Source organism: Odocoileus virginianus, chromosome 13 (assembly GCF_023699985.2).
Source record: "Odocoileus virginianus isolate 20LAN1187 ecotype Illinois chromosome 13, Ovbor_1.2, whole genome shotgun sequence".
Classification (NCBI taxonomy): domain Eukaryota; kingdom Metazoa; phylum Chordata; class Mammalia; order Artiodactyla; family Cervidae; genus Odocoileus; species Odocoileus virginianus.
This window is the reverse complement of record NC_069686.1, coordinates 29,379,649-29,397,692: the sequence shown is the minus strand read 5'-3', so window position 1 is coordinate 29,397,692 and position 18,044 is coordinate 29,379,649. Positions and strand designations below refer to the sequence as shown.

The 18,044-nt window shown below is 39.0% G+C and overlaps 2 protein-coding genes across 16 annotated transcripts in view; one reads left to right on the top strand and one right to left on the bottom strand.

Moving 5' to 3' along the window:
* Positions 1–7,719, bottom strand: part of CCDC148 (coiled-coil domain containing 148) — a 536,518-nt gene extending 528,799 nt beyond the window's left edge. For all 3 annotated transcript variants that reach the window (XM_070476172.1, XM_070476173.1, XM_020883117.2), the window contains exon 1: positions 7,386–7,719. The gene's annotated coding sequence lies outside the window, so the exon portion shown is untranslated. The remainder of the gene's footprint in view (positions 1–7,385) is intronic.
* A 332-nt stretch (positions 7,720–8,051) lies between these two features.
* Positions 8,052–18,044, top strand: part of PKP4 (plakophilin 4) — a 256,119-nt gene continuing 246,126 nt past the window's right edge. For 6 of the 13 annotated variants that reach the window (XM_070476163.1, XM_070476162.1, XM_020883113.2 and 3 more), the window contains exons 1-2: positions 14,548–14,652; positions 15,159–15,265. In XM_070476163.1, coding sequence (XP_070332264.1) covers positions 15,228–15,265 — 38 coding nt within the window. In that variant the 5' untranslated portion in view covers positions 14,548–14,652; positions 15,159–15,227. Of the gene's footprint in view, positions 8,185–8,935; positions 9,303–14,535; positions 14,653–15,158; positions 15,266–18,044 lie in introns of those variants that run through there. The other 7 variants (XM_070476164.1, XM_070476166.1, XM_070476160.1 and 4 more) reach the window with 6 other exon arrangements.

Genomic DNA, 18,044 nt, shown 5'->3' with positions numbered 1-18,044 from the left:
TTTCAAATTGCTAGTTCTTAGGGCTTCCCTGGGGGCTCAGATGGTAAAGATCTGCCTTCAGTGTAGGAGACCTAGTTTTGATCCCTGGGTCGGGAAGATCCCCTGGAGAAGGGAATGGCTACCTACTCCAATACGCTTGCCTGGAGAATTCCATAGACAAGAGGAGCCTAGCTGGCCTCAATCCATGGTGTCGCAGAGTCAGACATGACTGAGCAACTAACACTTTCACGTCACTTTTCACTTGTTCGGCACATAAAAATTCAACTGATATTTGTATACTTGTCTTATATCTTGTGACCTTGCTAATATTTATCACTTCTAGTATTATATTTTTTTATATCTGTTAGGATTTTCATGCATAGAATCGTGTCATCTGTGAATAAAGACAGCTTTAATTTTTCCTTTCCAATTCACATGCTTTTATTTTTCTTTCCTTTCTACAATGACTAAAACCTCCAATGAAGTGTTAAAACAGAAGACATGAGTGGACATTATTTTATTCTCAGTCTTAGGGGGAAATCATTCACCATTACCATAAATGTGATGCTACCTGTAGACTTTTCATAGATGCACTTTATCATATTGAAGAAGTTTCCTTCTTCACGAATGGGTTTTTGTTGTTGTTGTTTGTTTTAGCATTTTCATCATGAATGGGTATTGAATCTTGTCAATTGCTCCTTCTCCATCTACTTTCATCTTCATTTTTTCCATATTTTAAAAATCTATTAAACTCTAAAAAAATATGCCAGTTCTTGACTTCCAACTTGTATCAAGATGATACTAGCAGGTCCTGTTGACTTACTCCGTCAGAGTTCAACCTCAGAGATGCATAGAAGTTATAACCAACCGTGATGACAGTTAATTGGTCTAGTATATAAAGGAAACAGTGACCCAGAGATGGAAAGGGCTGGCTGCCATGGTTAGAGAATAGGATAGGGGGACAGTTCTTGCTCTTATTTTCTCTTCCTTTAGTGTTCTGGTCAGCTTACTAACACTTCTATGAAGCAGATAGAGAACTCTGTAGTTAAGAAAAATAATGAGGTCATATTTGCCCTAAATTTAAGAGAACTTCAAATCTAATATTTTAAACAGGATTTTAATGTGGTGATCATTTGATGTTCCAGAGTTAGCACTGAATCAAGAACTGTTTTTCAAATGGAGATTATTGACTTGTCAGGTGTCCTGCATCTGACAGCCTTCTTTAGCTTTGGACTTCACTTAAAAGCGGTAGCCATATGGATTTTGTCAGTATTAGCATATTTCTAACATAGGTTCATTTATGAGGACTGCCACCTTCATTTTTGACAGTTTTGCTAAAGAAAACTTGATTGACAGGATTTTTTCTTTCAGTACCTTGAATGTGTCTTTCCACCCTCCCTCCAGTTTCCTTTATTTCTGATAAGTTAGCTGTTAATTTTATTGTGGTTTCCTTGTACATGATGAATTGTTATTCTGTTTTTGCTTCAAAACTTTCTCATCTTTGTCTTCCAGCAGTCTATGATGTAGCTAGTGTGGTCTCCTTATGCTTACTCTACTCAGAATTTACTGTGTTCCTTGGATCTGTAGATTAAAATTTTTATGAAATTAGGGAAGTTTTAGGCCATTGGTTCTTTTTTTTTAGACAACTGCTTCTTTAAATTTCTTATATATCCTTCTAGCCTTCCTTTCCTTCTGTTATTCACAGCTGTCCTACCAATTTGAGGCTCAGATCATTTTTTCTCAATATTTTAAAATTTGTTTTTCAGATTGGATAGTTTGTCAAGAATCTCCATTTAGTTCCTTTTTTATAATCTTTATTTCTCTATTTAGAGTCCCCATTTATTAAGTCATTTTTCCTTTAAGTTTTTAAATGTATTTATAGTAGACACTTGGATTAGCTGTCTGCTAAATTCATATGCTCACTCAGCCTGTCTACTGGCTACTTATTTTCCTGAATTTGGATACTTTTCTGGTTTTTTTAAGCTGTCTCATAATTTTTTGTTGAAAACTAGGTATTTTATAGAAGTCCCTAGTGGTCCAGTGGTTAAGTGTCTGCACTTCCATTGTAGGGGGCAGAGGTTTGATCTCTGGTGAGGGAACTAAGATCCCACATGCTGCAGGGCACTGACAAAAAAAAAGCAAAGAAACTCTATGCGGAAAATAGTATGCTAGTTTATATAGCATATTATATAGGTATTTTATGTAAAACACTGTAACAGTTTTAGATGGAGTCTGGTTTTCCATCTGAGATATTTTATTACAACAATAATTACTGAATCTTAAACTTCAAAATCTGTTTCCCTTGGGTTGTAGGGCTACTAACATCTCTGATAAATTTTTCTGCTTTTATTTTTTTTTAGCCTAGTTCCTAAATATTCACATAATGTCTCTAAAAATAGTACAACTGTATTTTCTTCCTATACCAATGGGATGGTAAAATGACTCTACCCTGAAATAGGAATCATATTGCTTATCTTCTCAAAGTTCTTCTCTTACTCCCAACTTCAAAGTAGGAAAACTGAGAGTTGAGGAATATAAGGCTTTGTGGGGAGTAGGGAGAAATAGATGCTACACTAAGGAAAGCTCTTTTACCCAAATTTGGTTGGTAATGTTTGGATATAGACAGATGATTCATTTTTTATTTTTTGCTCTTCAGAAATTTTTAGACTGCTCTCTTCAAGCCCAATATGATGGTCATAATAGATGTGTTTTGTTGTAAATATTTGCATAATATTTTAGTGAAACCTTTTGTTTTTAAGAAACAAAGACTCATTAAAAGCAAATAGGAAAAGGATGGGTTGGGGTGATTTTAAGTAACAAATCTCTTAAAGTGATATGTGCACTCCCATGTTTACTGCAGCGCTATTCTCAATAGCCTAGATATGGAAACATCTTAAATGTCCATCAAGCAGATAAATGGATTTTAAAAAGATGCATGTATACACAATGGAGAAATATTATTCAACCATGAGAAAGGAGGATAGCCTGCCACTTGCAAAAACATGGATGGACCTTGAGCACATTATACTACATAAGGTAAGTTAGAGAAAGATAAGTATTATATATTACTTAATTTTGGATTTTAAAAAGTCCAATTTCTAAAAATCAGAGCAAACTGATTTCCCAGGGGATAGGGAGTGGAGCAATATGATTGATGTTTAAGGCTACAAGCTTGCAATAATTGGCAAATTAGCAATGGAGATCTAACATACTGTATAATGAATATAGACAATAATGGCCTATTGTATAATTATGTAATGTGATAAATATTGCTCCACTAGCAATCATATTACAATATATGTGTATAAAAGTAATACATTATATACCTTAAATTAACACAATGTTATATGTCAAATATATTTAATTAAAAAAAATCTCAGGGTCAATATACAATGAAGTATATATTCTGTCTTCATAGGGAGAATTAGAACCCAGAAAACATCAGGATGAAGGCAGCTATTCTCTCTAGCTCACTTGTTTTCTGAATCCCAAATTTCTAGGGAAAAAATATGATTGGTATTATTATAGTTTATGGGTCAATAGTCAGCTGATAGATTGGCTACACCTGTGTCAGGCCCCCAGCAGGGCTGGTTCCATGGTTAGATGCAAGGTCATGAGACATACAGGACTGCTTATTTCAAGGGCTATGCATATAGGTACTTGGAGTCATGTCAATTACACTTTCCAGATGTTTAATGACTTTCTGATTTTATGAAGTTGTTAAATTTGCATGATTCTATGGTGTTTCAAAAGACAGAGCAACCTGGATGCTTTAGACGGAAAAAATGTAGACAACCCTTATTTAAACTGTTTGACAAAACTTCAGTTTCAACTGCTTTCTCCAACATACAGATTTTATAGCCTTAGCTCTGGATATAACTTCATGCCAAAAGACATGCAGCCAGCTCTGTTCACATTGGTCCCCTCCCTCACAGAGGAGTAGAGATAGGTCATGGCAGAGATGAGATCTGAGGTCTTTCTCTCTTAGGAGGATACATGGCAGAAACCTCTACTCTGCTCTGCCATACATTACCTCACTTTTCCACATTGAACCTCTAGTCCCATCTTTTTCTAATTACCGCCCAACATTACCGATTCCAATTTTTCATTGTTGAAAGCCAAATTCTTCCAAAGGCTAAAAGAAGGATTCATGACTGTTGGCATTTTTCTAGTGTGGGAGACACTTTACTAGTCCAAGGCCCTGCAGAGGCTATCATCATGACCACGACATGTATCCGATCCTCTAAGAGAATAGGCTCACACACTATGTATCTGCACCTTTGGTTAGAAAGTGTTAGAGCCTCAATAAAACACTAAAGCAGAAGCAATCCTCTTTGGAGGTGGGTACGATCAGGAAACTTTCAGAAAAGGCTCTACAGGTAACTATTTGGCTGGGTTGCTAAAGGCAGAGGGATGATTTGCATATTCAGAGAATGTGCTAGAGGTGGGATACAGCCAATTCTGCAGTCCTGAGAGGAATTGTTATTAAGCTCTAGCATCCTCTCCCAGGACAAGTTTATTCCACTGCACTCTTTCCCTCATTTGCCACCTGCCTCTTTTTAACATTCCTTTTAAAAACAAACACCACCCTCACACCCTAACCAGCGCGCTTTGTGGAATTTTTATGTTCACTGTTCCCACCTCCTCCCTAGGCATCTAAGAATGAGGAAAGAGTGTTCCTGCTTTTCTCTTTCCCTTGCTGCCTTTGCTATTCTTTGTCAGGAATTCACTACTAGACATTATAGGCTAATATGAAAATAACATTAGAAAGTTACAAAGTTTTCATAATCATGAAAGGTTCAGGCTGACTTCTTTCTGAGATGGTAATTTAAAAGTTTGTTTGGATCTCTGCTATTTACCTTTATTCTTGAGGATGAGCCACTGTCAGGGGAAGCAGAGGCCCCATTTCCCACCTCAATTTCCCAGCAGTTAGAGCCACCAAGGTGGTGGGGCTAGCAGGTGAAATGCTTCCTTTTCTCAAGTAAATAATTTGCACTTCTATGTACCCAAAAGGATGGGAGACAATGCACTGGAAATCTGGATTGAAGCCTTGCAATTTGCAAGTAAAAGGCACATTTGTAAAGGAAAACCTTGTTGGCAAAAAGAGTTGGGATTTTGAGTGCAAAGAGCACAATCTTCAGAATCATTTCAGTTGTATTCAAGGGCAGAACATTGAAAGTGGAAAAAATAGAAGCCACAAGAAATTCCCTTCAAATCGTCTCTTAGTGATTTAGCCAATAGAAGGATAGAAGGGAGGTGGTGTTACTGAAGGTCACATATTGTAAGATATAGGATAAAATTTTTGGAGGAGAGGATGTAACACATGATCTAAGAGAGTGTTTATAATCAATGGAGGAAAATTCTGGGGTGGGAGGATGGCCAATGTTTAAGAGCACAAGTGAAGTGTGAGCTCAGAACAGAAGGCTGGCACCCTTCTCAACCAGGACTGAAAGAAGTGATGAAGTGTGAAAACTGAGACTGAGGTTTAGGAAAGTTAAGTTGAGAAACCTCACGGTGGATGCCTCAGTCAAGTAGGAGACAAGATCATTAGCAGAACTGGAAGAAGACCAAGTACAGTGGAGCCTGAGTAGAGCAGAAATAGGACAGTTTTGGGAGAAGTGCCCTGAATAATGTCTTTGCATCAGTATCCTAGATAATCACCCTCCTGATGAGGAAAGGAATTTAGAGAATCAGTGAAGATCCAGCCAAGACTGGATAGCATAAACTTTTAGTGGAACAAAGTAATTTCTTTATCCAACAATGCTGGGTTGTGCAGGAGCAAGTTTAAAAGAAATCTTTCACTGGAGCATAAAAATGACTAATAATAATGTGAATGACAACATTTTAAGGGATATTATTCATAGTGAATTTTAGTAACATTTAAATCATTACAAACATGAAATACACAGTACCAAAATACTCATCAAACATGTGATCTGAGAAATATGCAAAAAAGAAAAGACTACAGGAGTAAAAAATAAATTAGTTCTTGTTTCTTTCCTTTTATGTTAACCTAAGGCAAGGAAAAAGGAAATATCAATGTTTTTCTTTCCATTTGACATATCTTCTATTGATTATTATAAAAATTTTTTTTAAAAGTCATTGGTATTTTGTTAGTACATTAAAACTGAGTTTTATTTATAAAAATTTGCACTTTACTTTTTCTATTCTCTTATAAACAAACACCAAAAAGAAAACAAAAGGCTGAAATTGAAAGCATGATGAGCTAATTTTCATGATGGCAAAGCATGAGACAGCACTCCAAGGTTCCTTCTGATTTCTTCCCAATTCTGTAAATATTTAGGGGGGGAGCACTCATATATTTAGCTGTTTTGTTTCACAGTCCAATCCTGCATAGGATTATGGACAAAGTTCGAATTTTACTACAAATTGTGAAAGACACTTTCTAATTAAGGTACCATTCAACAATTCTTGTTTATTTCTGTAATTTTTAATTATGGCAAGATAACAAACAATAGCATATTATCCAACTTAAAACTCAGGACACTAGAAAGACATATGTGGCTTGCACACACATTAATCTGTTGCTTTTAACAAAATATTTGTAATTTCCAAAATTCTATCAGTTTTTTCATACAATATGGTCCCTCCAAATTGAAGGGCAGTAGCCTAAACATAGTCTTCTTACTAAAAAAACTAGTGTAAAAATGGAAAAATCAACAAAAAGAAGGAATATAAGAATATCAGTGACTATATCACAAAACAAAATAATGCTTAAAAGCCCAATATGTTCACAAAGTTCTATTTTAATAGCTGGTATCTAGATATGAAAATTATTTACAAAAAACAATTGGTATTTACAAACTAGCAAAGTGACTTTAAATGAAAGCAAAGCACTTATAATTAAAGCTCAAGATTTTCTGTGTGACTCCATGTCTCAGTTTATTTCTTTATCAGACTTAGAGATAAACTTGAAAGTATGCAGAAAACAAAATCTACCAAGTGTAATCTATTTCCTTTACTCTTGTGAAATCATCAGAAGACATGAAGGACCAATTGCCTGTGTCTTGCCCCACCTTGTAAACTCTTAGGGGAAAAAGCATGCACCTGTCAAGCTTATAGTGCAGAATGCACACACAGATGGGCGTTTAATAAATATCCTTCAATGGAGAGATTAGAGGTTTTCTTTGGGAGGCAGGGAATACATCTCATGCACTGACTAGATGACATCGATCATACAATACGTCAGCCTGTTTCCTCATCAAAATATCATCCAAAGGAAGTCTTTGAATGATGTTTAGTCTCCTTTAAGTCTTTAGACCCAAAATTTTGATGCAAGATCCACCCCAGGGAAGGGGGAGTGGTTGGGAAAAACAAGTAGATTTGATATGGTTCAGTGACGTCAGGAAGAAGCAATGATTTAAGGGATGGGGGTGCAAACTCACCTGGAGAAGCAGAAGGTGCACACGTGTCAAAGGCCAAAGGGCAGAGGCCGAGGGACTCCCTAATCGCAGAAAAAGTGAAATGCCCACTCCCAGGTTCTCAAGGATTCCTTTAGGGGCTCAGCTGTCCCTGCCTTTGACGCGACGGACTAACCCTTCCATGCACAGCTGGGTTTGATGGGGAGACAAAGCGAAAGCTATCCCAATTTCAATCAGCACTCAGGAATCCCTCGGTAGCTCTTTCCTCCACCCCCTCCCGCACCCAAAGCCAGAGACACCTTCATCCTCACTCCCCACCTTCTCCAGGCCCTCTCGCTCTTAACAGCATCGGTCTCTATGGCGACCTGAAACCTCAGTTCCCATTGGTCAGTTCAATATGAGGGCCGGTCCAATGGGAAGGGCCAGCCTTCTCCTTCCGACCAATGGGATAGGCAGGGAGCAGGTCCGGAGACGGCGGCGTGCTGACGTTCCCGGGAGCCTGGTGCTGGCTGGGCAGGCGGGCTGGCGGCTGGGCGGGCGGCGGCGGCCTCTGGGCAGTAGAGGGGGCTCCGGGGCTGAGTCCGCGTCGACGCCGGCCGCGGAGGCGGCACCATGGGCAAGGGGTAGCGGGGCAAGTTGGCCACCGCCGCCGCCAGGGGTGGTGGGAGAGCCGCTTCGGGGTAGGGGGCGGGTGGGGGAGGGAGGGGCGGGCAGCCGCTCGGCCGCGGCACTTTTTTAATTTTTTCGAGTGCCGCAGCGGCGACCCCACCGCGCTGATGTTCCTGATCCCTGGAGCGACGGCGGCTACTGCCTAACCTGGAAAGTAAGTGTGCGGGCTCGCGGGAAGGCGCTGAGACTCCTGCTCACAAGACCCCCGGCCCTCGCCCCCTCGGGCCGGAGACAAGACCTGCCTGCGAGGGGCGCGGGGAGGGACGGGGACGGGCGCCTCCCTCCCGTTACTATGTCCCCACCGCCTCGCGGCCGCCTCGGTTTTCCTGCCCCGCCTCGTGTTCCTGCCCGCACTCGCCTGCTTGCTCCCCTCCCCCCGTAGGCGCACAAGTTTCACCCTCCATTTGCTTTTCCCGGCGATTACTCTTCCCCGGGTCTCCCCTACATTGCAGCGCACGACCCCTCCCCGCATTGGTCTTTTTGGATCTAGGGCCCGCAGCCCCAAACTTGAGCGCCACGCCGAGCCCTCCTGGACGTTTGCCGGGAGGCTTCCCCTCTCCTGCCCGCCTGGTACGCCGCCTCGCGCCCCCAGCACCCCTGGGCGCCCGCCTTCCCGAACCCTCGGGGAGGTCCGTCCTTTCCAGCCCCTACTCCTGCACCTTGCCCCCCCCCCCCCACTTCCTCCCACGTCCCTTATGCCCGTGCTGTCTTGCGTTTGCCGGGAGTTCCGCGCTTCTAGCCGGTCCTGCCCACCCACCCGGTCCAGTGCGCCCCTCTCTCCTCGCGGCGTATCCTCACGCTCCACCCCTCCCGGTTCTCCAGCCGCAAGCTTCCCCGGCTGCCCTCTTGCGCGGCCGCTTCCTTCTCTCCCTGCCAGGAGTTGAAGAGGAGCTGCGGCACCCCCGGGCGGATAGAGTGTCCCTGCCCGCCGCTGGCGCTGCCCACCCCTCTCTCTTTTCCCCTCTACCCGGGAAGCGAGGGGCTGAGCGGCTGGGCCGAAATTTGGCTGCGTGTTGGCTGAGTGCGACAAACTGCGCGAGCGGGCAGTAGGGGCGCCGCGGCGGCCGTGGCCGCGCGGGGCGCAGCAGTAAGCAGGTGTGTGTGTCCGGGGGGGACGCGCACCGCGGGCTCTTCGGCTGGCGACAGATTGTGCAGGAATGCGAGGAATGCACCGGGAGAGTAGTCCACGCGGCCCGCCGCGGCAGAACTAGAGCCTTCCCTAGCCCAGCTCTCGCTGAGCAGCCAGAGGTCACCGGAGCATCTTCGGAGCTGGTGAGCCTCTCTCCACTCCTCTCCTCCCCTGGCTTTTCTCCATGCGGCAGAGGGCGGCGGAGGGGAAGCGCGGCAGTTCTGTCGGGCTTCAGCTGGTCTTTCGTCTGGGATTTTGCTGCATTGGTCTCCAGGACCGTGAATTTCGTGCCGATGGCGGTATAGCCAAGGTTATTGATAATCGCACAAGGTTCTTGGCAAGTTTGGTTTGCAAGGTTTAAATAGTGCCTGGATTTTACGAGTTGGTTTTTTTTTTTTTTTTTTTTTTTTTTTTTATCTGCAGGAAAGGGTGCCTAAGGTTCTTTGAGTAATAAGCTTGCAGCCAACATATTTTGGCTCTATCAAAAAATGTCTGTTAATGTTCATGGACGGGGATGTTCTTCAGTAGATAACTTGAATGCATCACTTTGCTGTCATAAAAATTGTAATTTTTTTCTCGAAAATGGTAATTTTTTTTCTCGCATACTGGACTGTTTAGACCTCTTACAATCCGTGATGAATAGAAACAGAGAAGCAGTGTTTGGTCAGCGATGGGACAGATAGGACTGTCTGGTACAGTTAAATTCGGGGCGTGTCAGTTACCATTGGAAGTAACGGGGTACTACAGATGATGTATATTTTAAGATGTAATTTATTAGTTGAGGTCGCAGTTCCTTCTCTTTTTTTGGCACCGAGTTTGAACGTAAAATAAAAATACAGGTCTACGACTTTTAAATAATGGTGATGATTTATGTGTAAAATCCAAAATGATTATAGTTTTGGTCAAATTTATTTTCCTTAATGCAGAAAAGCAAATTTTTGACAGAAGCTGCTTTGCTAGAACAGGGCTTAGATTGTCTTATTTTAAAAGATAAAGTAGAAGACCACTTCTCTTTTTGAATGTAGTGTATTGCTGTAGGAAGTATTTATTTTCCTTCCTGGTACCAGTGAAACAGTTACGGAAAATGGTAGCATTCTTGCCTTCTCAACGACATGAGAACAGTTGATGGCCAAAATAAGTATTTCTGGATTTCAAAAAGTATCCTGTGTGTGCTTTTATGTGACACAGTTTGCTTTGGAGGTTGAATTTACTATAAGCCCCCATGTTTAGCTATTTTGTATCAGATTCAGGAAAATAGTTGATGGTCCAGCTGTCTGCTAACACCTTCTGTGTAGGGATCAAGGACATTGAAAAGTATAAAATGAGAGCCTTTTATTTGGTTAAGGACCTAACGGGAGAGGAAAAAGAGGAAAAAAAAAAACTTTGTGCTGGATAAGGTTGTGTCTTTCGGCTGCTACATTGTTTTCTAGGTATGGTCATAGTAAGTGGGCCTTCTAATTTGGAGGTTTAGCTCTAAATTAGAGTTAGTAACACTGTGTTGGATATTGGGAAGTGTTTGGAGAGGTGAACAGGAAACTTATTATGTAACACTCCTCACAGCAGAGTTTAACACGTGCATATTTGATGTGATATGAATATATTAGAAAGTAAAAGCACATTTAATTTCTCTACTACATTAGAAATTGAAATAGCCCATGCAGGTATATAGAAAATGTGTATATACATTCATATCTATGATTGGCTGTACAAATAGTTTTACATGCTTCAGGGTAGGCTTTCAGTTAGAATTATAGTCTATTTGTTATTGACATTTGAAGAGAAGAAGTTTTAAAATTGGTTATCGTTCACAATAAAATAACAAACTATTTCAATCATTGCCTCCCCAACTACCGCTATTATATAAGAGAAAGTGCTGTATTTCATGTCTTATATGTTATATAGAAGATTCTAAATTGGGGGACAAATGTCCAGTTATCTTAATTCTTACCCATGTTGTTTTTGGAAGGAAATAGATGACCAAGGTAGTGATCGAAAGCACAAGTAGGAGAAGGTAAGCAGAAAGTAGGAGCAGTTGGCATTCATCCAGAAGTGGGGATAAAAGGCTACTGCTGCATATACAAGCTGAATAAACCAAATCTAATTCTATCAGTGGTTCTGACATCATTTCAATTTCAGGAAACTACTACCAAACTCAGTTCAACAGGAACTTTAGCAATTTTATAACCTTGAGTATTTGGATTGTCTGTGTTAAGTCAGAGTTAACAATTTTCTTTCCTTTCTATACAAATTGGGAAAGGGATTTTAGTTTAAAGCTCTTAAATTTGCTTAATTTTTAAAAATCCAATTATTGTCAGTTTTCAAACTTGAGTTATTTCCTTGTTGTTGACCAGGGGTTGATTTAAATAGAGAATTTCCATACCCTGGATGATGCCAATCATTTACGTCCAGTGCCTCACCTTACTGCTTTGAAATATTAAGGTATTTTGAAATTGCTCCATAAGCTTTTTTTTTTTTTTCAGTCAAGAGGGATGTCCCTAATTTGCTTCATTCTAAAGTGGCTATTATTGCTTCCTTTTTGAGTGAAAGATGAAGTAGAGGTTATCCAAGGGTTCTTCTAGGGATTAAACATTCATGGAATTGTATGTCACTTTGGGAAGTTACCTTCACACCTTCAGTGTACTGGGAGATAATTACTTCCTCAATGTGTTAAATGGTTTTGTAGTGTCTTTCCTGCAATGAAGAGGGGGGGGGAAAAATCTAATTCATAACACCACTGAACTGGATATGTTGGCAGTACCCAGTAACTATTTCATGCCCAAACTGTAACTACAGATAGCTGCAAATAGGTAAGACAGACAGACAAAGTGAAACTTTAAGTATACCTGGGTATAAGACTTGGGATACTGCCAATAAGTGATGATAACAGTTAGCAAATCAGTTTGATGCCCAGCAGTGGAAAATAACAAGTTTCTTTTAGGGTAAGGGGATCAGGCCCTGAGTCACAAACAGCAATGATTTATGTGTTTGCTGGTTGCAGTTGAGAAGTTGTATGTATGTCATTCAAAAGTTGCTCCCTCTGTCACTTCAGTAATTCAGTGGAATTATGTTGATCATTTGGAGGCTGTGTTGCCATAACTAAATTGGGGACATTACATGATGGTGCTCTTTGTATAAATTTAGAATGCTACAGACATTCCATTTGTCATTGATCTGAGGTGGGTTTTTTTTATATATAATTTAGATTTATTTGATATACCAGTAAGTGTTGGCTACATTGCAGATCATCTCATTATTCATAGTCTTAATAATATTATAGTTTATTATGACTCCTATATAGTGATGCAATGATTCATTGCAAATGATAAAATATCATTAGAAATTAAACTAAATCTTTAATACTATAAAATATATAAATTAAAATATGGAAGTATTTGAATTATTTTAAGTCATGTCACGGTGAAGCATTTTTCATGAAACGAATAACGCCTGAGGATTGGTTAGATGCCATTCTCTGAAGGACAGTATATCATATAGCCCTCACAGAGTCCAGAATTCACAAATTAAGTGTGGAGAGAGAGAGGATCAAAGGAATCAGTAACCCTTTTTTCATCAACAAGCAAGGCATGTTTAACTTCTATAATTGTTGCTTTATTCAATATGAGTTTAGTGAGTTACAGATATCCAAGGATGTTTATTCTGCTCTTCCCTAATCTGCATCCCTGTCCTTTCTCCCCACAACACACATACCACCACCACCACCAGCAATGCATCTGCCTGCTTGGAGAGCCAGAAAAAGCCCCCTTTCAAGAGCCACTTATATAGAATATAGAAATTGGTGCCTAGCGTTGTAGGTTGAATTTAGAGCAGATGTGCATTTTTGTCATAAAAATGATATTATATATGAATGCAAAAGGTAAAATGTGAGGTTGAAGGTGGGCTATCAGTGTACTGTGCAGGTTTTGGGGGCTGGCCTAGAACTTTGAATACAGTGTTTTATGGTCACGTACAGCCCATTACAAATAGACTTTTAGAACACTGGATAGGTGGTATCTGAAACTCTGGTCCACTGTAAGCTCTCTCTTTAATTGCAACCATGAAAAGGAGGTGAAAAGCACCCTGAGCCAGGAACTAGAAGATCTGCCATTAAACTGTATAACCTTGACAAACCATTTAATATTTGGGTTACAGCTTCCTACTTTTAAAGGTACAGGGTTTGGATTGCATTGATCTAAGATATATTTCAACTCAAGGTTCCCAGAGTTCTCAGGGTTTTTTGGTTTGTTTGTTTTTTAAGAAAACAAAATGGTTTCAAAAGCATTCCTGTATATACTCAGTCCTGTTTTCCCTTCTATCCCAAATCGTAACAACAGGAGGTTTGGGTTCTCTTTTGAGACTCTTGATTCTCCTTCCTGTTCATCTTAAATAACTTTGTTTTCTTTAACAGTTTAATTTTGGGAAGTGAGGGGAAGAGAACAGACCATATAATGTTTTTAAGGTATCTCTTTACTCCCACTCTAGTTCAGGGTGAACAGTTGTAGTTTAGGCCAGGGAAAGCTTTTGGGACTTCACCCACACACTGAGTAAAAGCCCTTGAAAAGTGTCATTATAAGGCAGTGAGGTATCGTAAGGCAGCCAGTGTCATAGTTCAATTCTGGCTCTTCTGTTTACAAGGTGTCTAACTTGATAAATTATCTAACCTCTCTGGATCTTGTTCTGCTCATCTGTAAAACAGAATGACAAAACTATCCACCTCATACGGTTGTTTTGAGGACTAAATGGGCTAATACATGTAGAGCACTTAAAACAGGGCCTGGCTTAGGGCCAGCTTTAATACATCAAGTCGTTTTTATTCTTATGTTGTGGTACTTAATGATGCTTTCTATAGCATCTGCTATGTCCCAGGCAAATTTTTGGCTTGTTTTCTGTGATCTTAGTCAATATGGTTATGGATCCGAATAGGATATTTCAGGAAAGAAAACTACCAAGCAAAAAATATTACGAACTGGATGGTTTGCAAGAGATTGCCTTTAAAGAAGAGAATTGATAAAAAAAAATAAATCAACTAAGGGCATTTTTAAAATAGGGAAGTTGGACCTTCTTTAGGCATGTGGAACTTGAGGCATGTAAACACCACTAACCATCATGTGTAGGAGGTTTGGGTAAACAGCTTAATAAACTGTTAATGTTTAAAAGGTAAAAACTGATAGTATTATGCACTTGAAAATGTAAAGCGTACCTTTTAAATGTTTATACTGCTATGGTATTTGTAATTCTAACTGTGGTCATTAAGTACAGCGTCTTTGCTAGTCAATATATGAAGAAAATGCTAGTGTAATCATTTGTGAACTAAAATGCACCTTGCAAATAAACTCTTTTCTGCCTTTTCTGTCTGAAATTCACACTTGAAATTGCCAGGAAACTACAAAAGCAAGAAAGACTAGAAGAAAAGTTTGGAAGATACTTGATGTAAACCAGCAGACAGTAATTTAATAAAGAGTCTCTAGTCCTAGACCTGGCTGTGTTACTAAGCTGGTATGTGTCCCATGAGCAAGTCATTTAACTCCTCTGGGCTCTGGTTTTCTCATCTTATAAAATGAAGATGTTGGACCAGATGCTCTCTAGAGTCCTTCTGGTACTTATATTTCACTTTAGCACAGCAAGCATTCTCATTCTGTTGCATTTGTTTCCTTGGCAAGAATGTACTGTCTTCTCAAGAATTTATTACAATTTACCCTCTGGATTAAGGGGAGAAGATTGAAGTTACACATCTGAAATGCTTAGCTCCTAAAAATATAAATGTTGCAGCCAGACAAACATTTGTTCCCATAATGGCTGAGTTAGTTGCTACCTTCTCGGACTCGTTTGTTAACAAACAGCCAGTTTTCTGTACACATTTGAGGCTTAACCTCTTGTTGAGACTAAATTTTCTGGAAGTTGGGTAGAAACAAAAGAGAATTTAAGTGGTGGTTAGATGGAGCTGGTCTTGTTAAAATGAGAAAGACTCACTTATCATTTGTTTTGGTCTTATTTATCCTCAGAGGTTTGATTGTCTTCAAAGAAATTAAACTGAGAGTTGTTCCTCTGGAGAAACTGTTGCTTTTACATGAATGGAGCTCATTCATCCACCTCTCATCATAGAATATAGGTACTGTCATTTAACTGTAATTTTGTAGCACATAACCAACCAGTGTTTAGAAGTTGTAGTGTATAGTTCAACAAGATGATATTTTACTTAAATTTGTGCTTTGGGATCTGTTTTTTAAAACAGCAATTAAAAAATCAAGTGAGGAGATTTTGACATGAATCCTGCTCTCTCCCACAAAGGGGGGAAATTTCTATAGAACTTACATATGTATACATTCATATACAATTGTTTAAAAATTTATTGAGATTGGCTGTTTCCCTTTGCTAATACAATAAATACATTATTTTCAAAAAAAGAGAATCAATTATATTGCTGATAATGCAACGTTGATTGAATTCTCATTGTGATCAAAGTACACACTTGAACCCATTCTTAAGTTTCTATATCTTCAAGAGAATTATAAACATTCAATGTGAAAACCAGTAATAACCACTTTGCAGTGAAGTTAATCATTCTGTCTGATACTTTGCATCTTCGACTGAATGGGAGATGGGCTAACCTATTTAGAAGTTACTTCTTGTCCTAAGTACCACCAGAGGCCCATGTGAGCGGGCTGGATACAAGCAGCACTTCAGGTATTTGCTGAAGGTCAGCTGTGTGTGAAGAGCTGTGTTCTGTATTATATACCTATTATTTTAAAAAGACACATGATTCATTTTGGTTCCATTCAGTTAACATTCATCTGTCCCCTGCTCTGTATTGAACTCAGTGCTAGACCTTGTGGCCAAAAAATGATTTTTCCTGGGGAGTTTTGTCATCTATGTTGGATTCAGTATTCAGAGTCTGCATCTTTGAGGAAGCAGTGATTAATTTCACAATCTAGTTGGGAAAGATAAGACATAATGAACTGGAAAAAATTGTCCTAGAAAACTTTGGTATATAAATAAACATGCAAAATTGTTCTGTAAGTGTTAAGGATGAGCTGTAAAATGACTTTGTATTAACTAGGTTTTAGCTAAACCTACTTTTTAGGTGTGTGTTATTTGATACATTACCAGAGTCTAGATAGACAGCTGCGTTAAGCACTATCAGTGGCTTTCTTTGCAAAAAAACTTGCATCTGAAAAAGTGCTCCCTACCAATAATAAAATAGTGATTTCAGAAAAGATTTTAATCAATGAAAATTCATTATATATGAAGAAACATAACTTATGCCTTAAGAACTACCATTTTAGGTGAGTTCTTATCTTCATATTGCATTACTTTGGTTTATTGTGGGTTTTTTTTAATTCTTTAGGCAATTTGTGTGCCTTTATAAGTCCAAACTTATTATCTGTTATTGAAAATACTCCCTTTTGTTATTATGAATAACCAGAAGAATGTTTTGAAAAATCTCTTGTGACATCTGCTAGAATAAATGGTCTCATTGAATCATACCTTGAATCTCAGACTGATGCAGTGATGGTGATTTCCCACTTAATTGTCAATTTGTCAATGACTGAATAAGCTGAAAAGTCAGTTTTTTAAAAAGCACCACAAAGGAAATCAGAAAACGCAATTGGACTTTCACAAGAACTGTTATTTTGAGACCTGCAGTAAGCAACTCAGTTGTTAACTGTCTAACTCAGACTGTCCATACAGGAAAAATATGTGTCATTTTGCTATCTCTGTTCAGTGTATTGGCAGGTGTAAATCTTCCCAAATATTCCCTATGAGTTACTTCATCAGAACTCTGAATACACTTTTCCATAGAAGCAACGCTGGAGTATATCAGTTCCAGGTTCCTTTGGTTCTTCTGCTTCCCTGAGCTACTTGAGGGCGGAGACTCTCTGTTTTTGCATGACTTAATCTTGACTTCCAATCTTTCTAGATATCTCAATAGAATTAATGGGTTTTTAATTCCAGCCTTGGCATACCCTCACCTACTACTCTTGGATAAATATCTTCGTCTATTAGCAGCCCTCTTTACTTTTGTTTACTACTTTTATAAATTGTTTTGGTTTAGATGCTCAAAACTATTTATTGTTCATGTTTCAATGGAAAAATGCATTCTGCCTTATTTAAACAATTACCATTATAATGCAACTTGCTAGATAAATAATTTTTTATATCAAATTACTTGCTAAAAACATTAGAAACTTTTAAATAGACTGATTCATATTCATTATTGCATGGTTTATAACTATGGTGAGATAAGTTTACATACTACTCTCCTTCTCAGGCCATTAATATGTAGATACAGAGCACCAACTCCAGCTTGGTTAGGCTCTGGCTGTATGACATTGAGCAAACTTTCTATGTCCTTGCCTTTTGTGAATTAGTAATATCTTCTGTATATTCAGTTGATGAAGTAAAAAAGAAATGCATTTCTAAGATGCATTTCTAAGCACATGGAGTCTTTCAAAGAAAAAAGTTACTAAAATAATACAAGTATAATTAAAACTGTAAAATTAAATACACATTAATAATCAGGAAAAAAAAAACAACACGAAATTTCACAGCTTGTTGTGACCTAGTGAGTATAGTAAATCTTTATTTGGTTTTGACAGTGTAGTTAGAAATACTCTTAAACATTTTGGTGGTTCCTTCCCGAACCTCAAGTAGTCACTGTGATAAAATTTGAATAAGTTATAATTAAAAAATTAAATGTTTAGTTGTGATATGATTATGAACTCACAGGCACTTATAAGAAATACACACATCCTATGTACCCATCACCCATTTCCCCTAATGGTAACATCTTGCAGAACTATAGTACAGTATTAGATTCCGTATCTTGACATCAATGCAATCAAGATACAGAACACTTCCATCAATCCCAGGGACCCTCATGTGGCCCT